This window comes from Sparus aurata, chromosome 21 (assembly GCF_900880675.1).
Source record: "Sparus aurata chromosome 21, fSpaAur1.1, whole genome shotgun sequence".
Taxonomy (NCBI): Eukaryota; Metazoa; Chordata; class Actinopteri; order Spariformes; family Sparidae; genus Sparus; species Sparus aurata.
The window spans coordinates 1,670,968-1,697,627 of NC_044207.1; the positions used below are offsets into that span (position 1 = coordinate 1,670,968).

Sequence of the window (26,660 nt, forward strand, 5' to 3'; positions counted from 1 at the left end):
CTGAGGTTGCATACTATCAGTCTGAAGTGAAATGAGTCTGTGGAAACAGGTAGTTTTCTTTTAAAGTAAATCTCAAATCATCGGGAAATATTAGGAAAATTGTCACATTTCAGAAGGCTTTTATTTTGAAAATCCACATCAGAACTTGCTGGAATTACATGAGTGACTCTCTGAGGTTAAGTTCTATCAGTATGAAGTGAAATTAGTTTGTGGAAATAGGTAGTTTTCTTTTAAAGTAAATCTCAAATCATCAGGAAATATTAGGAAAAATGTCCCATTTCAGAAGGCTTTAATTTTGAAAATCCACATCAGAACTTCCTGGAATTACATGAGTGACTCTCTGAAGTTAAGTACTATCAGTATGAAGTGAAATTAGTTTGTGGTAACAGGTAGTTTTCTTTTAAAGTAAATCTCAAATCATAGGGAAATATTAGCAAAAATGTCACACTCAGAAGGCTTTAATTTTGAAAATCGACATCAAATCTTCCTGGAATTATCTGAGTTCAACTCTTAGGTGGAGTACTATTAGTCTGAAGTGAAATTAGTCTGTGGAAACGGGGAGTTTCCTCTTAACTCAAATATAAACTTGAGGGAAATATTGAAATATTTTACATTTCAGAGAGCTTTAACTTTGAAAATACACATCTGAACGACTGTGGTCAAGCCAGCCTTGGTTCGCGTTTGCTTGGTCAAATCAGACGCACCGTTTTTTTTTAGTGCGCAAATCTAATAACATTTACGGTAATCGTACTGCAGTCTCACAGTCAGACCCATGAAGCACACGAGGATAAGGATAGTACGGAAGCGCATTGCATTCACTGGATAAAAAAAATAAAAGAACACCTTATCTCATAATTACGAGAGAAGATCTTGTAATTACGAGATCAGGATCTCATAATTATAGATAGATAGATAGATAGATAGAATTACTTTAATGATCCCAGACTGGGAAATTATTTTGTTACAGCAGTAATGGGTCCGCAAATAAAACACTTCATACATAACATAAATAGAATCCAAGTGTATATATACAGTGCACAGTGTGCTATAAACAATAAACAATAATAATATATACAACAAAACAAAATATGCAAAATATACTATAACAATAATCATATATACAACAAAACAGTAAAGAGACCAGAGTTCTCTGTCAGGCAGAGGTGAGAGAGTTATTGTATAAAGTGATGGATTGTGGCAGGAAAGATTTCCTGTATCTATTGCTACGACAGCAAAGCTAAAGCAGCCTTCCGGAGAAGGTACTCCGCTGTCTGACCAGTGTGAGTTGGAGAGGGTGGAGAGAATTATCCATGATGGATAACAGTTTTTTCAGTGTCCTCCTCTCCACCACAGCCTCCAGAGTGTCCTGTTTGCAGCCAATCAAAGAGCCAGCCTTCCTGATCAGTTTGTTGAGTCTGGTGGTGTCGCTGGCTCCAATGCTGCTTCCCCAACAAACTACAGCAAAGAAAAGTACACTGGCCACCACAGACTGATAAAAGATCTCCAACATCTTGCTGCACACGTTGAAGGATCTTGGCTTCCTCAGGAAGTAAAGTCTGCTCATCCCCTTCTTGTAAACAGCTTCAGTGTTAGATCTCCAGTCCAGTCTATGGTTGATGGTAACACCCAGGTACTTGTAATCCTCCACCGCCTGAGAAAAGATCTCATAATTACGAGAAAAGATCTCATAATTACGAGAAAAGATCTCATAATTACGAGAAAAGATCTCGTTATTATGAGAAAAGACCTCGTAATTACGAGATGAGGAAAGGTGTGTCGTTGACTGTGGTCAAGCCAGCCTTGGTTCGCGTTTGCTTGGTCAAATGAGCCGCACCGTTTTTTTTCTAGTGTGCGAATCTAATAACATTTACGGTAATCAAACTGAAACCGCTCTGAAGAGCTGCTGGTAGTGATTGTGTGAGAGGCACCCATCTGCAGTCAAGATGGCCGACAAGGCCCCGCCATATATTCAATCCACACCGGAAGTCCCAACCGGAAGTTGGCTAATCACCAAAATAAAAGCCGCCATTTATCCAATCCATACCGGAAGTCCCAACCGGACGTTGGTTAATCACCTAAATAAAACCAAAATAAAAGCCCAAACAATCTCTCTAAACGTGCCTATTTTTTAAATTGCATTTCCTATAGAGCTTGGCAACCTGCCGCAGTGTCGGGCCCCATCCTCGTTGCAAGACGCCAGAGCAAGAGTGAGAGAGAGAGAGAGAGAGCTCTCAATAATCATATCTAACTATGTAATGGGGAAAGAATGAATGTATGTCTTCATTACACTGCAGGGATCGAAATTAGCACCCGCCATCCGCCAAATGCGGGGGAATTTGTGTGCTGGCGCCTGGTGGGTGAATTGAATCAGTTTACCAGCAACTGTGACGGATTCATTCCAGTCAGATCTGATATATCAATCTTAATGATCTATATCTTGGTTAAGGCATAACAGTGCGCTTTACACGACCCAAGAGTTAGATCCGGTCAAATTATGTGTCTGATTCGACCAAAGTGTCAGCTGGACTTCAGAAGGCCGGAAATCCACAACTACTTGAACGGCTGTAAGCGGTCATTTGGACCGCTAGATTTTAAACTCTATAATCTCTCATGTAAATACCCGATTGAGTGATGAATGCATTCATTATGTCATGATATATTTTTCTTTAACGAAATTACACCAAAATGTACATTTTAACAAGTTTAATTATACATTTATTAATAACATAGTAAATCGAAAGTTGGGGACCCCTGCTGTAAATCATTGGTGGTGATACAGTGCAAAGACTGTATTGCCCAGATATTATACAGGATCTTGTTTGCAGGAAGCTGTCTTTCCTGTATATGGCTGAGCCTGCCCACCAGAGGATGCTTTCATTAAGCACAGTACAGACTACCCACACACTGTTTGCTCAAAAGCATAATAAAGAAACTAAGCTAAAAGACATCAGTCCAGCTTGTCGTTTCCTCACCCTCCAGGGATCTACAGGGATGAGGGGGGCATCATGAGCAACACAGTGGCCACAGACAAGTGTGATGCAACAGAACGGGGAGTATGGGTCTGGAGATGTGTTCATTTTTATGTGTAACTATTAAAATACAGTGTTGGCCTTATTTTTCAGTTCTAGCGTGACTGATATGTGTGAGCAGCCCCCCACATACACATATATACTCACACACACATAAACATTGCATTTGTGTTTAATAACCGTAATATTAATATTTACAATCAATATGAATTGTAAATCAATGAAACAGTAACATAAATTAACATTTACCATGTACTAATTTGATAGTAAGTATGGCATTTGTTGTGACCGTTTTATTAATTCTCTTTAATTTGAGAATTCAGTTTATTTAATCTTAGTTATTCTTCAGTCCTATTGTTTGTGTGTGTGTGTGTGTGTGTGTGTGTGCCCCCTACCACCACCACACAAACATAATAGTCACATTTTTATTCATAACGTTGATATTGAAGCTAAATCCATGAAATGTTAACATTATAACTTAGTGATTATTATAGGCTTCTAATTAACTTCTGAGTAAAGTCGTGGCGAGATTAATAACTAATCAATTATACCGTTACGATAAACATGTAAATGCACAAAATGCATAGAATTATGTTATGTGTTATGGATTGGATAAATGGCGGCTTTTATTTTGGTTTAATTTTGGTGATTGACCAACTTCCGGTTGGGACTTCCGGTGTGTATTCGGATAAATGGCGGCTTTTATTTTGGTTTTATTTTGGTGATTAACCAACTTCCGGTTGGGACTTCCCGTGTGGATTGGATATATGGCGGCTCCCTTGTCGGCCATCTTGACTGCAGATGGGTACTTTTAGGTGGAGAGAGAGATTGTGTGGGTCAGACTGCTGTCTCACAGTCAGACCCATGAAGCATACGAGGATAAGGATAGTACGGAAGCGCACTGCATTCACTGGATAAAAAAAAAAGACAGAACATAACATGTTTTAACTGCTAGAACAGAAACGAAGATCGAGGGAGTGATTAGCAGTGTGAGTCATCTTGCTTCACTGATGGTCTCTGAACGGCTGCGAACCAATCCCATCACACATTGCCATGTTTTGGAGGAAGTACTATCAGTGTGAGCTACTTAGCGAGCAAACTACCGTCTGTATCCACCCTGTGAAAGCTTCTTCTACCTCACTTGAAGTCTATGGATATATTTTCATGTAGTGCAAGTAGTTTTTGTAATGTTTGGGGTAGTCGTAGTTGACGTAGCGTTAGTTCACTCGCTGTTAAATTGTTTCACATTAACCTCATGCTAGGTTAGCATATGTCATCAGGTCAGGTTAATGCTGCTAGGAGTTTGAACTGCGGCGACTGAGAAGGTACCGCTCTTATTTCTTAATTCTATTGGTGTTCACTTGATTTAAACGATCTACCATACTTGTTGATTGAGTGTTTCAAAATCATTATACATATACATGTCTTGGAGTTGATGTAGGTCTGCGAGATAAAGAAATGACCATTCCTAACGGGGCCGTTACTGTAGAGAATATTCCCGGCTGGCAGGCCATCTACGGAGGACCAAACCTGACATAAGTATAAATAAATAAATGCATAAATAAATGAATAAATAAATAAATAAATGCTGAAATAAATGTATAAATAAATAAATAAAAGTATAAATAAAAGAATAAATGCTTTTTATTTATTTATACATTTCTGTTCACCTACATTTATTTATTTCTGTATTTCTGTTCACCTACATTTATTTATTTCTGTATTTCTGTTCACCTACATATATTTATTTCTGTATTTCTGTGTCCATATGTAAATGAGGAGGTAGGAGGTCCTAACCTCAGTCAAGAGCATGATTGGTTACAGGAGTGTGCTCGATGAGGGTCTACTACTTCTGCCTTACTAGCAGCGCTGATTCCTGTACAGGAATGTTGCTGGCTACCAGCAAGCCTGCTCAGCTAACTGTTAGCTGCAGTTGTTGACATTTGTTCATGTAGCTCTGGTTTAGTTATGAATTTGACTGGAGTTCATTTTAACTTGCGAGGGTCCCAGGTGTGCTGGTGGTGTGGTTTGAGAATCCCGTCTTGAGAGAGAGGGATCCTCAGCCATGTCCGCTAACCAGGAAAAACATTCTGCTCATCGCTCCAAGTCATGTATATGTGTATTCTAGACGAGCGCTACAGAGCACAGATCGTCCAAAAGTGCATGTTGTCGGTCTCATATCTTTGTCGTGAATGTCTGTACTCTCAAATAACTCATGGGTGGAACAGGCTGAGGCATTTGTTCACGCCGAGCGGCTCTAGAGCGGAGTGGAGACCCCTTTTAGCTCTTATGTTAGCTGTTAGCTGCTCGCTGTAGCGCAGCGTCAAGGCTACCTTGTGACACCGGTTACCATCGGGTATTTTTCATTCCGCACTGTTCAAATGGTCGCTTAAAGCCATCGTTCCGAGCCGCATACATCGTTATTAAGCTGAAGCTAAGTCGGTGTGAAAACTGTACACTGTCATACAGCCTGCTGGTCAAACAGTCTGCAGAGTACGTTGACATCCAGCCCGAGCTCAGCGTGAGGTCAATCAGCTGTGGCAAATCGTGAGACGTCCAGATCAACCTGTGATACAAACACCAGTAGCGACAATGGTTCATAGGAAAGCCCAGACATGTATCTCACTCTCGGTGGTAAGATGTGTCAACAGTTAAGCTGGACGCTACGCTCTTAGCGTTACAGCGAACAGCTAACTGCTAACAGCGGTGTCCACGCCGCTCTCGAGCCGCTCGGCGTGAACAAATGCTTAATACTGTTCGACACATGAGTTGATTAAGAGTACAGAGATTCACGACAAAGATATGAGACCGACAACATGCACTTTTGGACGATTTGTGCTCTGTAGCGCTCGTCTAGCAGTGGTTTGCAAGTCGCAGCCCCGGCTTCTCCGTGTGGATAGAAGTGTTCAAGCCACGTCAAAACGAATACACATATACATGACTTGGAGCGATGAGCATAATGTTTTTCCTGGTTAGCGGACACGGCTCTCCAGACAGGATTCTCACACCACCAGCACATCTGGGACCCTCGCAAGTTAAAATGAACGCCAGTTAACCTGTCACACTGGTCGAGGCCATTAAGCTAACTGGAGCTGTTTACAACGTTACAAAGAGGGAGGCTTGAGATCAGGAATCGTTTGCTTTTTTCTGGCTCTCCGATTTGACCAATCATGCTCTTGACTGAGGTTAGGACCTCCTACCTCCTCATTTACATATGGACACAGAAATACAGAAATAAATATATGTAGGTGAACAGAAATACAGAAATAAATAAATGTAGGTGAACAGAAATACAGAAATAAATAAATGTAGGTGAACAGAAATGTATAAATAAATAAAAAGCATTTATTCTTTTATTTATACTTTTATTTATTTATTTATACATTTATTTCAGCATTTATTTATTTATTCATTTATTTATGCATGTATTTATTTATGCATTTATTTATTTATACATTTATTTCTGCATTTATTTATTTATGTATTTATTTATGCATTTATTTATTTATTTATACTTATGTCAGGTTTGGTCCTCCATAGCCATCATGGGTTAATAGGAAATGTCAGTATATCAGTGTCAACCACTTCAATTCTGTCAAAACACAACTTTCGGAGTAGTCTGCCAGCTCTCTGGCTCCAACGCCACCTCCCCACCGCTGTGTAGAAACACTACAGGACAATCAGTGTGAATATGTAAGATTAATTTTAAGAATGGCAGTAAAAGAGAACAAATTCGTGCCGAGGCCGTGTGTTAGTTTGCTTCTAACTCTGAGAAGCTACAAACTAACTGATGAATGTATTCCTTAGCTATTATTCCCAGCTGCCCATCATGAAGACGAATAAGTCATACAAGCTTGTGCTGCACAAGAAAGGTTTTGGGGGAAGTGGTAAGCAAGAACATTTAATTTATGTTTCTCTTATTGATTATGCAGTTTCTGTCAGACTGTTTTTAGAATTAACTTTTCCTTTGAACAGATGATGAGGTGGTTGTCAATCCGAAAGTTTTTCCTCAAGTCAGTATAAGGGATATAATTGAGATTGCACACCCCACGGATGAATACAGGTGAGCTTGCAAAATGTGGTGATCATAGTGTCGTGCATTTACACACTGACTGATTTCTATGTGCACATTATTCCACTACTGAGTCTATAATGAGGGGTTGTCTCTATAAATTTTCAGTCCTCTGCTGTTGCAAGTGAAAAGCCTAAAAGAGGACCTTCAGAAAGGTAAATGAATTATGATCAAACACTGTCGGCTTAAAGATGCCTTACTTAAAAATGAATTAAATATGAATGATCTCAGTTTTACAGCAAAGGGTTGGTTTTTGTTACAGACAGTAGGATAATAGTAATAGTAGTAAAGCATAGAGCTCTAACGATTATCTGATAAGTCGATCAGCAGAAGATGAAAGAAATCGTAGTTGTGAGTTTTTTGTTAAAAATGTCTTTAAATGACTTCACCTTTGTTATTTATATGCATATATTTTTTTGAGTTGCATACTTTATCCCAAATGTTAACAACAACAACAACAACAACAAAAACCTATGTTTAAACCCAGAGAAATCCACATGTTTCCACAAGGCAAAGAATCAGAATCAGAATTCCTTTATTTGTTCTGCAAATGGGGAAATTTCTGTGTCACAGCAGCCAAAAGGCAGTAATTGTACAATAAGCAATAATAATAGTACAAATAAACAATATAATAAAAGGGTAGGGTGTCTTTCATTTGGTTGCCCGTTGCTACTTCTGGGATAGGGAAGTTGGGCGAATGACACTATACTCAACAGAAAAGAGACTCCGTAAAACTTGACCTTGTCCATGAACATGGACACATTACATTGCGTAATAGATTTTTAATCAGCAATGCTCATTAGTTAATGGAGTGTTTACCGCCAGCATAGTGGTGGTACGGTACACATTATTCTTTCCTCTTCTAAAAGCCGACATAGGAAGTTGTGCTGTGTTACCCCTGGCAACTACTAGAGGGTCCTATTTCTAAATTACGTGGTAAAGGAGTCAGGCGGAGCTAGCACCATGTCAGCTATTTGGCAATATTTGCCCCACCAGTAACACGGTGACATGTTCGGTATGCAAGGCTGTAAATTTGAGGGGTGGCACAAGTGTTTTTCAACACCAGCAACCTTATAAAGCACTTGAAGATGCTTCCCATGAAAGAGCTTGACGAAACGGCTCTCCTCAAACTTAATGAGATAGTGAGAGAACCCATTTCATCGAGACTGAAAGACGTGCAGGCAATCAGCTTTACTACAGACATGTAGACCTTCAACGTGTACCCCATGTCTTTGTTGTGTCTGCACACTGGGTGGACCCAGTATCGCCTCAACATTTGCCCTTCAAAAATGGTGCTGTAATCAAATGAGTTCCATGAGGAAGTTTTTTTAGGGAATTATTCCTGGTTTTGTTTAAGTTGCTGTTGCGCTACTGTCTTATATGGAGGACTAAACCTGACTTAAGTATAAAAATAAATACATAAATAAATAAATGAATAAATAAATAAATGCTGAAATAAATAAATACATGTATAAATAAATACAGGATTAAATGAATAAATGCATAAATAAATAAATAAATGCTGAAATAAATGTATAAATAAAAGTATAAATAAAAGAATAATTAAATAAATACATGCTTTATATTTATTTCTACATTTCTGTTCACCTACATTTATTTATTTCTGTATTTCTGTGTCCATATGTTAATGAGGTAGGAGGTCCTTACCTCATTCAACAGCATGATTGGTCAAATCGGAGAGCCCGACAAAAGCAAACGATTCCCGATCCCAAGCCTTGCTCCCTGTAACCTTGCAAACCAGCTCCAGTTAGCTTAATGGCCTCGACCGGTGTGACAGTTTAACTGGCGTTCATTTTAACTTGCAATGGTCCCAGGTGTGCTGGTGGTGTGGTTTGAGAATCCTGTCTGGAGAGGGGTCCTCGGCCATGTCCGCTAACCAGAAAAAACATTCTGCTCATCGTTCCAAGTCATGTATATGTGTATTCGTTTTGATGTGGCTTGAGCATTACTATTCCACACGGAGATGCCGGGGCTGCGACTTGCAAACCACTGTTAGACGAGCGCTACAGAGCACAAATCATCCAAAAGTGCATGTTGTCTGTCTCATATCTTTGTCGTGAATGTCTGTACTCTCAAACAACTCATGGGTGGAACAGTCTGAGGCATTTGTTCACGCCGAGCGGCTTGAGAGCAGCGTGGAGACCGCTGTTGGCTGTTAGCTGTAGCGTTGAGAGCGCAGCGTCCAGGTTAACTTGTGACACCTGTTAACATCGAGTATTTCTTTCATTCCACACTGCGTTCAAATAGTTACTTAAAGCCATCGTTCCGAGCCGCATACATCGTTATTAAGCTGAAGCCAAGTCGGTGTTTAAACTGTATACACTGTCATACAGCCTGCTCGTCAAACAGTCTGCAGAGTACGTTGACATCCAGCTCGAACTCAGTGTGAGGTCAGTCAGCTGTGGCAAAGCGTGAGACGTCCAGATCAACCTGTGATATAAACACCTGTAGCGACCGTCGACCGTGGTTCATAGGAAAGCCCAGACATGTATCTCACTCTCAATGGTAACAGGTGTCACAGGTTAACCTGGACGCTGCGCTCTCAGTGCTACAGCTAACAGCCAACAGCTAACAGCTTGACGCTAACAAGCCAAAAGCGGTCTCCACGCTGCTCTCTAGCTGCTCGGTGTGAACAAATGCCTCAGACTGTTCCACCCATGAGTTGTTTGAGAGTACAGACATTCACGACAAATATATGAAACCGACAACATGCACTTTGGGATGATTTGTGCTCAGTAGCGCTCGTCTAACAGTGGTATGCAGGTCGCAGCCCACATACAAATGACTTGAATCGAATGTTTTTCCTGGTTAGCGGACATGGCCGAGGACCCCTCTCCAGACGGGATTCTCAAACCACACCACCAGCACACCTGGGACCCTCGCCAGTTAAAATGAACCCCAGTCAATTTCATTACTAAATCAGAGCTACATGAATAACAAATGTCAACAACTGCAGCTAACAGTTAGCTGAGTGGGCTTGCTGGTAGCCAGCAACATTCCTGTACATGAATCAGCGCACCTAGTAAGGCAGAAGTAGTAGACCCTAATCGAGCACACTCCTGTAACCAATCATGCTGTTCACTGAGGTTAGGACCACCTACCTCATTAACATATGGACACAGAAATACAGAAATAAATAACTGTAGGTGAACAGAAATAAATATAAAGCATTTATTTATTATTTTATTTATTTATTCATGCATTTATTTATTCTTTTATTCTTTTATTTATTCTTTTATTTATGCATTTATTTAAGCATTTATTTATGCATTTATTTATTTATTAATACTTAAGTCAGGTTTAGTCCTCCATAGTCTTAGACTGTTCTATTTAAAAAGTGTCTGCACAGTTTCTAAAGGAATTGTTGTTTACTCCTGGATTTGTTTCTTTGTTATTTTCCTTATGGCTGACTTATGAAATAAACAATGTAAGAATGTTGAATGGCAATCATTCTCTGCAAGGTTTTACCTGAGCCAAGCCATACATCAATGATCACATCCATACAGGGTTAGTAGTGAACACAGCTGTTAAAAGACAAAAAAGTTGTATCTTTTTATTTTAACGTGAACGGTTTTCAGTATCGGCCAGTACCCAAAGCCAAGTTATTGGAATCGGTATTGGGAAGGAAGAAATGGTATTGAAATAACTCTACTAGAGACCCCTAGAGGAAGAATGTATATATTGTGCATTAAAGAAGCAACTTTTGGTAAGCTAGTCATCATTCATGTCAGTTGAAGCTCTAGAGATCTCCAAAGTAGTGGACAGAATAGAATTAAAGGAACATTTCAGCCAAAAAGTAAAATCCAGTCATCATCTCCTCCGTCCATGCTGCTGAAAAGTCAGGTGCAGTTTTGTAGTCCACAAAACATTTCTGGAGCTTGGATTTTAGTGTTTGGGAAATATTCCTTTAATGCAGTCCTATACAGAGTCTCTGCAACACATCTTACCTTTGTGATGCTTATAATGTTCGGGGTGTCGTGGTGCTGTGTCAGAGTTGTAGATCTAACTCTGAAGTCATTTTCAGTCCGTAGTTAGTGGTGTTACTGTATTTGATGAGAAAATTCAAGGGTGTTTCTGTTATTTCGCCCATCTTTTACAGAATACAGCAACATTAGACAGATATGCATTCAGTCTACATGTCTTCCTTAACTACATAATGGATAACTTACTCTTGTCTAGAGACAATCAGTGTGGACCAGACTGTAGCACAAGCCTTCAAACTACGTGCTTACCAGGATGTCATTGTTAACATCGTCGACCCAAAGGTATGTTCACAGATTCTCCTTCTGACTCTGCCACTCTGACTCTGACCCATTTGCCAGTTGAATAGAATCTCTCATGTACAATGGTTTTTGTTTTTTTGCCGCACAGGATGTAACATTGGACCTGGTGGAGCTGACATTCAAGGACCAGTACATTGGCAGGGGAGACATGTGGAGATTGAAGAAGAGTCTGGTGGGGCATTGGGAGGTTTATGTGTGTGGATATAATGTTTTAACAGAACATTTACGCAAGGATTTAAGGAAATTACTGTTCTTCCCATCTTTATTCCAGGTGAGCACATGCACTTATGTGACGCAGAAAGTGGAGTTTGCTGGAATCAGGTACTCGGCAAACATTTCACTTAGGGCTGGGCGATAAATTGGTAAAATTGATTAATTTGAGTTTATGGTTTAGGACGATTTTAGAAAATGAAAATAGATTTTCTCTTTTAACTTGCTCCGCTGTCGCTCTCCATGGGCTCCCGTAGTTCATAGTGGGCTCCACCCAGGTTTGTGCAACGGGGCCTCAAGCCAGAGGAAGCAGACAGGCTTGTCCTCCTGGCCAAAAATGTGTTAAAAAGACAAAAACACCTCATGTCCTGTACATCTACCAACATGTCATGTTAATATGCAATGCATGCAGATGTTTGATTTAGTTTACATATCTTCAGATATATAAGAAACAAAAAGCACCTTTTCCAAAATAAAGTATTTGATGAATGTTATGTTCACACTTTATCAATCTCAGTATGGAAACTGATCTGTTTTTATAATAGCAAGCAATCTGACATGTTAAATGTATGTTTACAAGAGCTTTTTATCATAAAGGGTCAAAATTTATTCAAGGGAGTTTGAAGGTGCACTGTTTAAATGGCAGGGCAATTTAGTTTACAATAAAAGCATTGAAATAAAAGTAATGCTTTTAATAATTTCTTTGTCATTTGTAGTTTGTTTTGAGAAAAAAATAATAATTGCAGATTCAATTTTTAGGCCATATCGCCCAGCCCTAATTTCACTCTACACTCATTTGTATGAATGTATTTAGTTTGACTTATGGAATGTGGAATAAGTCAAGTCAGTTTTATTTATAAAGCGCCAGTTCACAGCAAAAGATTTTTAATTGGAGCTGTTCCATACCATACCACCATACTGCAAACTTTTTCTGTGATTAAGCAGCACCAGAAGCAGCCAGTATACACTTTAGGGCTGGGTTTAATGGCCCAAATAAAAAAATGTTTTTAGTCTTTCTTGTGATGCATGTAGACACAGTATTTTTCTCCTTTTAAAGTAGGGATGACCACTGGTCAGGTAAATAACATCACTTTACCGTATTGAGTCTTTAAAACCAGTAAATACAACACTTTTGACCTATCACTATATTACCATATCCAACACCTTAGACCATATAGTCAATATATTGCCCTTTGTGTCAAGAAAAAGGGAAGAAGTCAGTTTTGGTGTTGGAAATTTCCTCAGGTTAAAAATGAAGTGGACATTTGTATTATACATGTGGCAGATTCTTTGTCCCAGCTGTGCCTTACCTCATTTTCTTTGTGTACAGTGGTATAATAACTTTGACGACTCTGGGCCGAAGAGTTTGTCTGACACCACATGCAAGCTTATCATGTTTCTTTTCATTCATCAGAGCTCAGGCCAGTGAACTCTGGGTGAAGGGAGAGAAAGTGACCTGTGGGTATATTAGTGAAGACACCAGGGTAAGAAGAGTTTTGAAAGCAGTTGCCTGTATGTGCTAGAGCTGTACAATTAGACGAACTGTGGTTAAAATCAGACATGACAGTAAGTGCAATATCCGGATCACAAGAGGCTGTAGTTATTTGATGAAGGTCAACTGAGTGACAAACAGCATTATAATGAAGTAGTGTTGATCATCAGGATTTTAAAGATTTTTTAAGAGGAAATAAAAATTGTGATTGTCATCATGAATTACATTGCAATATATTTCAAAATAATGGCAATATGGTTTTTAATTCACCATAAAATTGCAATATGGCCAGGTGCAATATCCCAAAGACATAGGCAGCAATTTACTGATGAGGATCAAGTGTGTCATCGTATGCCATTATAAATTAAGCATTGCAGTGCTACAGAGACGCCCTGGTCCACAGATCATTATGTCCAGTTGTAAAGGAACATGCTTGTTTGGTACAGACCCCAAAAATAACATCTTTTTATTTAGTCAAATATAATGCAAAAATTACATTTCCCACAAAAACATTGTGACTCTTATCACAATCGCAATAGAGTACCAGAAAACCCGGAAATAACTTCTGGTTCCCCCGTCTTGAAGTCAATGTGATTTTTGAATGGGTTTTAGGTGTGGTGCCTGAAATAATGTCTGTGGTTAACACATGATTATGATATTAATAATAATATGTATTAATGATGATACTATTACTACCACTAATAATAATAATGATAGTATCTGTAGAAGTCAAGCATTACCACATCACCAGGGCCAACCACCATCCACGTGACCTGCAAGATGAGAGTGCAAAGAGACTCTGGGGATGAAGCCAAATTAGTAACATGTATTGTTGAGAGAGGAAGGGAGATGACCTCAGTGCATCATGGGAAATCCCCCGACAGTCTAAGCCTATGGCAGCATAGCAGAAAGCCTGTGCTGGCCCTAACTATAAGCTTTATCAATAAGGAAAGTTTTAAGCCTGCTCTTAAACACAGAAAGATGGTTCCACACGAGAGGAGCTGAATGGCTGAAGGTTCTGCCTCACATTCTACTTTTGGAGACTCTAGGAACCACAAGTAACCCTGCACCCTGAGAGTGCAATGTTCCTGTGGGGTAATAGGGTACTGTTAGGTCTTTTTAAGAGGTTGTCGGGGACATTAAACGTCACATGGAGACTCATCTACTTACTAGTCCGTCTTTACTGGCCCACTTTAGTTACAAACTGTTCAAACTCTGACTTCACAACTTGTACATTGATCAGTTTATAGAAAATCTGGATAGTAATTGTGTAGTAAGACGCTTAGTGGTGGTGATGTTTAAGTCATGTTACCGTGATGTCGTCTGTTTATAGCCTCACATTAGCTTCTTACTGCTACACATTTAATTTAGCTTCAAACATCACAGAGTGGTGTTCATCTGTGAAGATTATCTTGATGAACAGAACCTGGAAGGATCATGACGTGTTTGTCACAAAGACTATTTCCAAAATCCAATTCAACAATCCCACAGAGGGAACAGGGCCATGCTAACTTGAGTTAGCTACAAAAATATGCCATCCTATTTGTCAAAATAATTGCAGCACATTCCTTTTGCATATTGTCCAGCCTTAGTTGGAGTTATACCTCTCGCCTAAATGTCTGACCTTTTGACACAGGTGGTGTTCAGATCCACTTCTGCAATGGTGTACATCTTTATCCAGATGAGCTGTGAGATGTGGGACTTTGACATCTATGGTTTGTCGAACTTTTCTTATTTGTAACTTAATCTTTATAAGGCAGTTTTGCCTCTTTATATTTGTTTTCTAAAAACAAAGCATCTCATCTTGTTGTGTCTCTGGAGAAGAGTGTCTCATTTGTCTCAATTGTTCTGCTATCAGGGGATCTCTACTTTGAGAAGGCAGTGAATGGTTTCTTGTCTGACCTTTTCACCAAGTGGAAGGTTGGTGTTTTCTCTTGTTCTGCTTGTGTTGTAACTGTTGGAATCAAAAACAATGTTTAAATGTTGGCTGTTGGAACAGGAGAAGAACTGCAGTCATGAGGTGACAGTTGTACTTTTCTCACGTACATTCTACAATGCCAAAACTATTGGTGAGTCTTTCCTTCATTATCACAGTGAGTTATCATGCATATGAATACCTTTGTTACTGATACAGTTATCATTTCCCTAAGATGAATTTCCAGAGATTCTGAGAGGGTCCATCAGACAGGACCATGAGGGACGTTTCTATGAAGACTTCTACAGGTAACTGTAGTTATTGTTCATAAATACTTTTGTATTATTATAATTATTATCTGCTTTACTTTAAGCTCATCTGATTTACAGACAGGATAGTAGAGGTTTTTTTCCAACTCTTAATTGTTTTGCAATTAGGGTCGTGGCTCAGAATGAGAGACGGGATGAGTGGACATCATTACTAGTCACTATCAAGAAGCTTTTCATTCAGTATCCTGTCCTGGTGCGGCTGAAGGAAGCAGGTAGTTTTTCCACTCGAGGGTTTGGCCCTCCAGTTGATTTTTAGGATGAGGTATCTGTTTTACCCTCAGTCTTGTCTTTTTTTACTTCAATCCCAGATGGTTTTCCTGTTGGTGTAAATTCAACTGCTGCTCAAGGAAACTACCTGGAGGCCATCAACCTTTCCTTCAATGGTAAGTTTGTAGAACTGCTCTCAGAGAAATTTTTACAGAGAGCATCCTTATTCGGGTACCAGGGGCCTCACAACCAATGTGTACACACAAAAGAAGCACATTTCTGGGATTTACTAAAATTAAACTTGATGGGAGGAGTGCAGAAATGGAGCAATTATGTTTCAGCCAAGGTTGTTTTTGATGCCTCAGCCGGGCAGATTCAAGTTTATAGTTTCTTCTAATTTTTTTCACTTTGTTGTGCAGAACTGTTGGTGAGAGAGTGATTAATTCACTGTCAGTTACAACAAGGGTCTTTTTGTTTATATCGTCTTTCAGTACTTTCTTTGTTTCCTCTGTATGCCATCTTTTGGTTTAAATCCTACAGCACAGTTTTATATATGAAACCCCAGGTTAATTAAAGATTAGTGGACATCATCTGTTAAATCATCTTCAATCAGATTCTTCTGTTTGAATTGCTTTTGGACAGGGCAGAGATTCAGACATCTGGAACAATGTCCTGCAAGGCCAATCTATGTAGCATGACCAGATGTGTACATTAGGGCTGTGATGGTATACAGTTGTCACGGTCCTATACATATTTCATTTCAGAAATACATTAAAGAAAGACAATAGAACAATTCTAAAATGCATTTGAAAGACAACAATACATAAGCAAGCAAAGACATTGTGACAGATTATAAGAGTTGATGTATCTAGCCGATTGAAAAGCCACAGTATCAGTAATGTGTTAAGCCCTGATGTAATGAGCTGACAGGTTAAGCAGACCTCAGGTATTCAGAAAGGTTGTTCCACCGGTGAGGAGAATAGAAACTAAAGTGCAGCTTGCTTGTTATGAAGCAGTAAACGGTGAACATCACTCTCACATAGGTCTTGTTTTTATGCAGGGCTGATAACAAAGGGAAAACAAATGCAAATGTGATATTAATGCCATTTGCTTCTGTAATGTCTTTGACCCTGTCTGCTGTCACATCTGGAGACTGATAAATACAGCAAGGAGAAGTTGTCGGACTCAAGTTTTTTATTGACAGACCTTTGTGGTGCCGTTTAATGTGTTAGTGTGTTTGTAGTGTTCCACTTACATGCAGCTGTTAAACAACGCCGACACACACTGTCCTCATCCAGTCCACCACTCACTCTTTGGCCAGGTCCACTAGCTCTGATGTCTCATTTGAACTCGGCATCACATGCAGTCAAGTTACACAGTCTTTGGCTGTTGTACAAAAGTCACCTCCTTTCCCTTCAGCCTTTGTCTTTGTGTTGTATTATTGTGTCACCTTATTCTGCTGCTGTTGTTGTTTGACAGTGGATAGGAAACAGCTGTTAGGCATATTACCACCACCTACTGAATTATGGTGTGGATCAGAATGGTTATAGTCGCATTCACTGATTCACTAATTCACTATTCTCTAACAGTATTGTGACAGTCAGACAGTTTTAGAAACTCAGATTTAGATCTGTTGTTTTATCCCAGGAAGTCCCGACGAATCATGGAAAAAAAGCTCATGACTTTCCAACAAGATTAGAAATTTGTGTAAGCCCTGAATCAGGATAAGCAGGATTCACAGTAGTGGGATAGTCACATAAAGTGGGAATTTTGCAATGACAAGACAGTAAGTTATCCAAGTGAAATCGTGAACCTGTCCTTTAATACACAAGGTCAGTAACAGTGAGTGTCTTTCAGTAGTGAGCAGAGTAGACTACAAACTGGAAAAGAGGAGAATAAAAGCTGACCTTCAACGTGTCTCTCGCAGTGTTTGACAAGCACTACATCAACCGTAACTTTGACCGCACCGGCCAGATGTCAGTGGTCATCACACCGGGGGTGGGGGTGTTTGAAGTCGACCGCCTGCTTATGATTCTCACCAAACAGCGTATGATTGACAACGGTAAGTGTGACTGTACAAACCCACTGGTTGAACTCGGCAAATGTGCTCATTAACAGAGAATTCAAATATGATTTTATGAAGTTGTGACAAATATGCTCCCTCTCTAGGTATTGGAGTAGACTTGGTGTGTATGGGGGAGCAGCCACTGCACGCAGTACCATTATTCAAGGTAACGCATACATAATTGGGTGTAGCAGGCTGTATAACTGTTAGTTACTGATGGCCATTGTCTCTGTAGCTGCACAACAGGACGACACCTGGAGACACTCGTGTTGGAGACGACTACAACCTTCCTCATTGGATCAACCACAGGCAGGACAGCATGACGGAATGAAACATAGATTGATTCACATTATATCCAAGGGTGCAATTGATTAATCAGTATCTTGCTTGGATCTTTTTCTTTCACGCTGTAGCTTCTACACCTCCAAAAGTCAGAACTCATGCAGCTCCTTCACTCCTCGAATCAAACTGGCTGGCCGCAAGGTACACTGACATTTTTTGCAGCACCTAGAAAATGTTTTGATGGATTTTTGTGTATGTTGTAACATCTTATTCAAATGACCCTTTTTTTCAGCTTCATGCTGAGAAATTCAAAAGCAGCAAGGATCACAGTAAGTTTAGTCCCTCATCTCTTTGAGCTCTTTTAATGTTTTGAAGCATGACTTAGATCATTTATTAATTAACTTTATTTTTTCAGCCGTTTGATGGCACTGTTGGTCTGTCGTTTGGATATTTCATCCATTTGGTCCACCATGAATATCTGAGCAACCACTTGATAGATTGCTGTGAAATTTGGTTTAGACATTTATGTGTAGGATGAACTGTGGTGATCTTAGATCTGTTAAGGATTCTTTGGTTTATGACCAAATTAAACCAGTGACTTAAAAACTAAAGATGCTCGCTTTAACTTTAGCTGTTTGGGCTGCAATTTATCATTATTTTGAATAATTTGCAGGTTATTTTCATGATAAATCAATCAGTTATTTAGTCTGTATAATGTCAAAAAAAATTGGAAAAATGCTCATCACAAGAAAAAGAGGAAATCCTCATATTTAAAAACCTGGAACCAGCAAATGGTTAACATTTCTGCTAGAAGAATGAGTAAAATTATAATCATAATCATTTTCTTTAGATCAACTATTAATTAATAAACTTGTGGTTGCCAGTGCTAGCGAGCAACATTTTGTAAATATTATGTTTATATGTATATACGAGTCTATCCTATTTCTTACCTTTTAATTGTATTGTTTATTTTTTGCTATTGTTATTGTTTTTTGTAATGTGACTGTCCTTTGGCTGCTGTGGCAAACAAATTTCCCCTTTTGTGGGACAATAAAAGAATTCTGATTCTGATTCACTATAATTGTAATCATGCATGCTTCATTGATGTGGTGAGCATGCTCTAGTTAGCATTTAGTTCAAAGCACCACTACACAGCATCACACAGCTGCCAGCATCGCTGTCTATTCTTAGTGGTAATGAATTGTTCTGATATTCCAACCTTCTCCTTCACAATCTTGTCCAGCTCTCTGTGCTCCAAAGGACTCTGAGAACAGCCTGCCTATACAGGTGGACTACGACGCCTATGATGCTCAGGTGTTCAGACTACCTGGTCCTTCACGAATTCAGAGGAGCACAAACTTCAGGTCTCTGACTGGTTACCCAACACAGTAGTTCTTTCAAGTGAACCTTGTGGATATTCTGGCCCATTGAACGGTAATGATTGTGTTTCAGGATGGGTCGAGACAAAGAGGCGAGTGGGAGGAAGAGCTGGGGTTCGGTGGACGTCAGTGCAGGTATAGGCGCGTCCCCTCCTGTTCGCTCAGGAGGTCCTGAGGAACAGCGCAGCCTGGCTTCTGATGAGAGTCTGGGCACTGTGTCCAACATGCTGCTTATACCTCGTATGCCTACCCTCCAGTATGAAGTCAGCAGTTCCCTGGGATACACCAGCACCAGAGGTAGCTCTTCCAGACGACTGCAAGTGATACAGTGTGTTCCATCTTTCTCTTGCCTCCATCCCATCCTGTGTTCTTGTTGTATTTTGTAACTCTGCTGTCTAGAGTTGTTGGAGAAGATGATGGACTCTCAGCGGGACTCTAGTGCCCCAGGAAGGTTCACAGTGGGAAGTGCTGAGTCCACCCTGCACATTCGGCCAGGAGGTTACACCCCTCAGAGAGCACTCATTAACCCCTTCACCCCATCCAGGATGCCTATGAAGCTCACCTCCAACCGGCGGCGCTGGATGCACACGTTCCCTGTCGGTGAGAGGACACACACTCATTCATGCAGTCAGCAATTTAGTGGACGTAGTTGAAGCTAACTACGTTATAGGGGAAGGTGTGTGTTATTTAGCCTCTCATAAGTGATATAAATGGGTTGGAGAGCATAACAGAAACACCTGTCAACATAATAAGTACAATACAGTTTAACAGAACCTTAAACTGCAGAACTCCAAAATCACCATACAGCCAAATCTGCACCTCTAACCCTAACCCCTTACACTAACCCTAACCCTAAAAGCACAGTTTTGTTTCCTAAAAGCACAGTTTTGTTTCATGACTGCAGTATAAGACTGACTTTTTCCGCTGGCGCTACCTTATAGAGTGCTGGAGAGTTAACGTATTTTTGTGGTCTTACCCAGAAGTTAGCACTGACATAAAGCCTATGGGATTGTTGAATTGTATTTTGGATTGTCACAGAAAATAATCTCTGTGACAAACACCATTTTATGATATTTACATGTTTTGTTCAAGATAATCTCCACATATGAACGAATTGCTGAAGCTAAAGTCTTTTCCTCATCTCATTGCTCTGCAAAACAGAGAGTTGCAATACTAGTTTGAAAAAATATACCATTTCAGGTTGGAAAAATTCTTGCAGACAAGGATGAGAGATAAATATTAGTTAAAGGTAAAAAAGAAGAGATAGAAATACCATTGTTAAACATATATAATCCACCAGAGCAGGGACCGGAGTTAATGGCCAAAATGATTAATTATTTCACAGGCAAACGGGACAATGATAATGGCTGGGATCCAAAGCTAGAGTGCCAATATAGCATAAAACATAAAGCGGAGAAAACATCAGCAATGTTAAAGGGAAAACTACATCGTAATGAAAGAGACTATACTTATTACTCAAAAGCCCATAATAGATATACAAGACTAGATCACTTCTTTATGTTTAAATTAAATTTAGAAAAAGTAAAACAAAGCTCTATTGGCCAAATAGATATATCAGATCATCCCACGATATCTATGGAGCCAACATTGGCAATAGAAAAAGGTGTGTCAAATTGGAGATTAAACAACTCTCTTTTAAATTACATTGAATTTAAAAATAGAATAGCAACAACAATAAAACAATAGATTTCAAGTATCGAGAATATAGATAGAAGATAGAATTACTGTAATGATCCCAGACTGGCAAATTATTTAGTTACAGCAGCAGTGGGTCCGCAATAAAACACTCAGTACATAACATAAATAGAAGGCGCTATATATATATATATATATATATATATATGTGTATATATATATATATATATATATATATATATATAGATATAGATATAGATATAGATATAGATATAGAGATATAGATATATATAGTGAACAGTATACTATAAACAATAATAATATATACAACAAAACAGTGGAGCGATCAGAGTTCTCTCTGTCAGGCAGAGGTGAGAGAGTTATTGTGTAATGAAATGGCTTGTGGCAGGAAAGATTTCCTGTATCTGTTATTACGACAGCGAAGCTGAAGCAGCCTTCCAGAGAAGGTGCTCCGCTGTCTGACCAGTGTGAGTTGGAGAGGGTGGAGAGGATTATCCATGATGGATAACAGTTTTTTCAGTGTCCTCCTCTCCACCACAGCCTCCAGAGTGTCCTGTTTGCAGCCAATCAAAGAGCCAGCCTTCCTGATCAGTTTGTTGAGTCTGGTGGTGTCGCTGGCTCCAGTGCTGCTATCCCAACAAACTACAGCAAAGAAAAGGACACTGGCCACCACAGACTGATAAAAGATCTCCAACATCTTGCTGCACACGTTGAAGGATCTCTGCTTCCTCAGGAAGTAAAGTCTGCTCATCCCCTTCTTGTAAACAGCTTCAGTGTTAGATCTCCAGTCCAGTCTGTGGTTGATGGTAACACCAAGGTACTTCACCTTCCTCCACTGCCTCCACATCCCTTCCCAGAATGCACAGTGGTTGGAAAGCCGACTTCCCCTTCCTCCTGAAATCTATTACCATCACTCTGGTCTTGCTGATGTTTATCCGCAGGTGATTCTGTCCAGTCCACTCCACAAAGTTGTTTACCAGTAGGGGTGGGACGATACGGGTAACTCGCGATTCGATACTGTGATGATATTTGGTCCACGATTTTAATTTAATATGCCTTGATGTGTCCAGGTTGACCCAAAGCACTTTTATGTTCCCACTTCCCAGGTACTGGATGGGTGAACATAACTCTGCACATAATTGGTTGCATACTGAAATGTGCCCAATATTTCATTAAATTTTTATGTTATTCTTATCTTGTTTAGCTATTGTTAAACTAAAACGGGCCCAAGTTTACATAAAACAAATTTCTACTGACTTTTCAGTATCAGAAAGCACTGTCCTGGTTTACATAAGACATGTTAATGTTCATGCACTTTAATGTGTCCAGCTCAGAGTTCTCTCCAGACGGTGGAACAGCGGCGCTGCGCCACTATACTCATTTTCAATGTTAGCTGCTTTATTGCGGGTGTTAGTGGGCTGCCACGGTCTTCTCGTTAAAAAAGCGCCCCCCCCGGCTAATGTTGACAAGCGTCCATTCGTCCGTCGGTCCCCCGGCTGACGGCGAGGAGCCGGGGGACAGACGGACGAACGCTTCCCCCCCGCTGACGGCGATAACGATCGCACCAGTGTTCTCCCGTCATCTGTCTCGTAAAAGCCAAAGTGGGTCCACACTTTAGAGTGGAAACTTGCGGGTGGGTCTTTGATTTGTTTTTCGTTGTTCGTATTTTTCGCCATTCTTGCATCTGGTCTTCTTCTGTTGTTAACTCGTCTTCTTCACCGGCCGCTGCTTACGTTTACTTTACCCTCATTTACGGGATTAGCACCCCCACAAACAGGACAGGAGAGATAAGTACTGACGGTGACAACGGGGTAAATCCATAATGTGTGTTGTAATAAAATATCGATATTTGACGTCAGTGTATCGATTATTTATTGCGACAGAGAGCACAACAATATATTGCATATCGATTTTTTTTCCCACCTCTATTTACCAGTGCCCTGTACTCCTCCTCCTGTCCCTCACTTACACACCCAACAACAGCCAAGTCGTCAGAAAACTTCTGCAGGTGACACGACCCGGTGTTGTACTGAAAGTCAGTGGTGTATAAGGTGAACAGGAAAGGAGACAGTACAGTCCCCTGTGGAGCTCCTGCATCACTAACCACCGCATCAGACAGAACACTGCCCATACGGACAAACTGTGGCCTGCCTGTCAGGTAGTCAGTAATCTAGGAGATCATTGTGTCGTCTTCACCCATCACCCGCAGCTTCTCCCCCAGTAGCAGTGGCTGAATGGTGTTAAAAGCACTGGAGAAATCAAAGAATGTGATTCTCACAGTGCCTCCTCCACCATCCAGGTGCGAATGGGCTCGTTGCAGCAAGTAGATGACAGCGTCATCAACTCCCAAGTGGGGCTGGTAAGCAAATTGCAGAGGGTCTAGCAGGGCTCTCACCTGCGGCCTCAGGTTGGCCAAGACCATTCTCTCCAGCACCTTCATGACGTAAGATGTGAGGGCCACTGGTCGGTAGTCATTGAGGTCTGATGGTGTTGACTTCTTTGGAACAGGAACCAGGCAGGAAGTCTTCCAAAGCACCGGTATTCTCTCCTGACCCAGGCTCAGGTTGTAAATGTGTTGTAGGACAGGAGACAGCTTGCTGGCACATGTCTTCAGGATCCTGGGGCTGATACCGTCAGGGCCTGCAGACTTCTGCTGGTGTAGTCTCTCCAGCTGTCTCCTAACCTGGCCTGTAGTCACAGTCATGCGGGGGAGGCTGCTGGTGTCTTCAGTGAAGGAGGTGGAGGAGGTGGAGGAGGAGGTGGAGGAGGAGGAGGAGGAGGGAGGAGGTGGAGGAGGAGGAGCAGCAGCAGCTGCACAGGAGCTGCACAGGAGGGGAGGAAGCATTTGGGGCAGTGAGGGTGTGTGGGGGTCTGGAGGTGTCAGGGAGACTGAACCTATTGAAGAAATTGTTCAGCTCGTTTGCCCTCTTCAAGCTGCCTGATGACTGTCTGCCGCTCACCTTACACCCAGTGATCTGCTTCATTCCAGTCCACACATCCCTCACATTGTTCTGCTGGAGTTTGGCCTCCAGCTTCCTCCTATAGGCGTCTTTACAGGCCCTCAGCATATCCCTAAGTTCATGCTGCACTCTCCTCAGTTATTCCCTGTCTCCAGACCTCAACGCCTTCTTCTACTTGTTAAGAAGAGCTTTCAGGTCATTGGTGATCCACGGCTTATTATTAGGGAAGCAGCGTACAGTCCGGGTTGGCGTGGTGGTGTGTTCACAGAACCTGATGTATTCTGTGATGCAGTCGGTCATGCTGTCGAGAACCTTTCCATGTGGCTCAACGAGTACATCCCAGTCTGTTGACTCAAAGCAGTCCTGTAGTGCGTCAGCAGCCACCTGAGTCCACCTCCTCACGCTCCTAGTGTGGACAGGCTGCCGCTGAACAAGAGGGATATACTTAGGGGTCAGCAGGACCAGGTTGTGGTCAGATCTGCCAAGGGGGGGGAGGGCTGTGGGATTGTATGCATCCTTAGCATTTGCATACAAAAGATCCAGTGTGTTACAGTCTCTGGTGGGGCAGGCAACATACTGGTGAAATGTTGGGAGGGTTTTGTCCAGTGAGACGTGATTAAAATCCCCAGTGATGACAATAAATGCGTTAGGATGCTGCGTCTGTATCTGGGCAACAGCGGAGTGGATGATGTCACAGGCCACGGCTGCATCAGCTGAAGGAGGAATGGACACACTGATAATGATGGCGGATGTGAATTCCCGGGGTAAGTAATAAGGTTGCATCCCCACAGTCAGCAGTTCAATGTCCGGGGTACAGAGATGTTCCTTCACATGAACAGCGCAATCAGCTGGTTGCGTGTGTAAACAATGCGCTCAATGATGCGCTCCTGACCCTCCGTTGCTAGGGTTAGCAAAAACATCATAAAAGTGCTGTAAAAGTTAAAAAAATTAAGCGTCTGAAGCGGCGCGTCTGAAGCAGCGCGTCTGAAGCAGCGCAAATTAATTTGAAAATATCGAACTTTTCAGGCGGCATCACGCCGCGACATCCAATCAGCGACGAGTTCAAGCCGACAACGTCACTTCCCTCACATACGGTTGTTTACACTCAGACCAACATGGAGGAGAAGCTAATTGTAGCTGTGTGTGGGCACCGACCCGAGCTAACAGGTCCTTGAACTGGGCTCCGGTCAGCCTGAGGTACCGCTGGAACCGGTCGTCATCCAGCGGAGCTCCTGGAGGAGACAGTGAAATTCCCCCAGCTCCGTGCGTCTCCGGAGGACTTCATGAACCCAGACACGACAGCGGGTGGTTTTCCGCATTTTCTGGGACTTGTACAGCAGGTACAGTGCAGCAACGGTGGTGATATCAGCCATGATCGACGTGGAAAGAGTGCGGGTTGAGAAATACCGGTTCAAAAATAAGCGGGCAAGCGCATCGTCTTTTTTTCCCCCTGAGCGTCAAGTGCGACAAGCGCGATGATGCGAACAGTCTAAAAATGATCAAGCGGCGCGATACAAGCGTCTCAAGCGATTGTATTCGCGTCTGGTCTGAACGCAGACCAAATACATATATATATATATATATATATATATATATATATATATATATATATATATATATATATATATATATATATATATATATATATATATATATATATATATACACACACACACACACATGGGGGTTCTGGGAATGCCTGCTGTTGTGCCTTCTTTCATGGGTATGGTTCTCGTCATGCTCAACCTTGCATGCGGATCCATACAGTAACGGAAGTGGTAGGCACCATTAGGCAGTTATATATTGCTTGTTGGGAGTAAGGTTCCCAGGAAAAGAATACCAACAAGTAGTTGGTGCTTAGTATCACAAGTTCTGCATCACAATTAAAATTTCAGTACATGTCTCAAACTTTTTTTAACTCAATGCTCCAGTGTTTAATATATTGTACATAATATAGCTGTACGTTTGTCAGTGCTCTAGTGCTTGGTAAATAAGGTCACACAGTGAATTTCAAATGAGAATTACACAATATAGTGGTACTTCTTTTGGTGCAATAAAACGTGATAGGTCACACAGTGAATCTCAAACAAGAAGTACATAATATAGTGGTACTTCTTTTGGTGCAATCAAACGTGATAGTTAGTGCGCTCTTCAGTGTAATGCTGTGATGTTCTTTTATAGTCCATCAGTGTGGCAGCATGTTGGTGGATGAAACCCTATCAGTTCTCTATGGCCTTAGGATATCAAGGGCAGAAGTGGGAATGTCACCGTGCATTATGAGTGGCACCTGCCACTCCACATCGGTGGTCGATGAGAATCAACGCAGGGACCGATTGCGTCTTATCATCTGTCGGAGCATATCTTGCTGAATTCTCAGACGATCCACGTGCACCATGAGGCGGTCCCTCTCTTCTTGCACGTGCACTGCCTGCTCACGCCACAGCTGACCCATCCGCTCCAGTAAACCATTCTTTTCCTTCATCAGAGCAAGCTCCTGACGCAGCCCCCCTATTGTCTGAGATCGCCGTTTTGGTGCACATTTCACCCGGGCCCTCTGCTCCAATGGGGCCACAACTTCAGGTGCATCTTGAATTGCTGGAGATTCCATGCGCACGGATGTTGCCACCACTTCTACAACTAGTATACCATCGTCCTCTGTTGGTGACTGTGACACTCTCGGAGCTGGGGGGAGTGGGCCAGAAGAGGTGGGCTCATTGGACCCACTCTCATCGGGCCGTT

The 26,660-nt window shown here is 41.2% G+C and overlaps 1 protein-coding gene across 24 annotated transcripts in view; it reads left to right on the plus strand.

Moving 5' to 3' along the window:
• Positions 1-3,822: 3,822 nt before the first annotated feature.
• The window catches only part of depdc5 (DEP domain containing 5, GATOR1 subcomplex subunit), a 67,123-nt gene continuing 44,285 nt past the window's right edge, over positions 3,823-26,660 (plus strand). For 8 of the 24 annotated variants that reach the window (XR_003982112.1, XR_003982114.1, XR_003982116.1 and 5 more), the window contains exons 1-22: positions 3,826-4,354; positions 6,837-6,916; positions 7,005-7,092; positions 7,210-7,256; positions 11,302-11,387; positions 11,494-11,577; positions 11,677-11,726; positions 13,030-13,099; positions 14,744-14,822; positions 14,966-15,027; positions 15,107-15,176; positions 15,258-15,330; positions 15,460-15,563; positions 15,660-15,734; positions 17,486-17,620; positions 17,728-17,789; positions 17,859-17,932; positions 18,037-18,106; positions 18,198-18,234; positions 19,149-19,269; positions 19,358-19,581; positions 19,684-19,884. Coding sequence is in view for 19 of the 24 variants with exons in the window: in XM_030402908.1 (XP_030258768.1) it covers positions 6,859-6,916; positions 7,005-7,092; positions 7,210-7,256; positions 11,302-11,387; positions 11,494-11,577; positions 11,677-11,726; positions 13,030-13,099; positions 14,744-14,822; positions 14,966-15,027; positions 15,107-15,176; positions 15,258-15,330; positions 15,460-15,563; positions 15,660-15,734; positions 17,486-17,620; positions 17,728-17,789; positions 17,859-17,932; positions 18,037-18,106; positions 18,198-18,234; positions 19,149-19,269; positions 19,358-19,581; positions 19,684-19,884 (1,870 nt within the window). In the remaining 5 variants the exon portion in view is untranslated. Of the gene's footprint in view, positions 4,355-6,836; positions 6,917-7,004; positions 7,093-7,209; positions 7,257-11,301; positions 11,388-11,493; positions 11,578-11,676; positions 11,727-13,029; positions 13,100-14,743; positions 14,823-14,965; positions 15,028-15,106; positions 15,177-15,257; positions 15,331-15,459; positions 15,564-15,659; positions 15,735-17,485; positions 17,621-17,727; positions 17,790-17,858; positions 17,933-18,036; positions 18,107-18,197; positions 18,235-19,148; positions 19,270-19,357; positions 19,582-19,683; positions 19,885-21,501; positions 21,657-26,660 lie in introns of those variants that run through there. The other 16 variants (XM_030402895.1, XM_030402903.1, XM_030402904.1 and 13 more) reach the window with 9 other exon arrangements.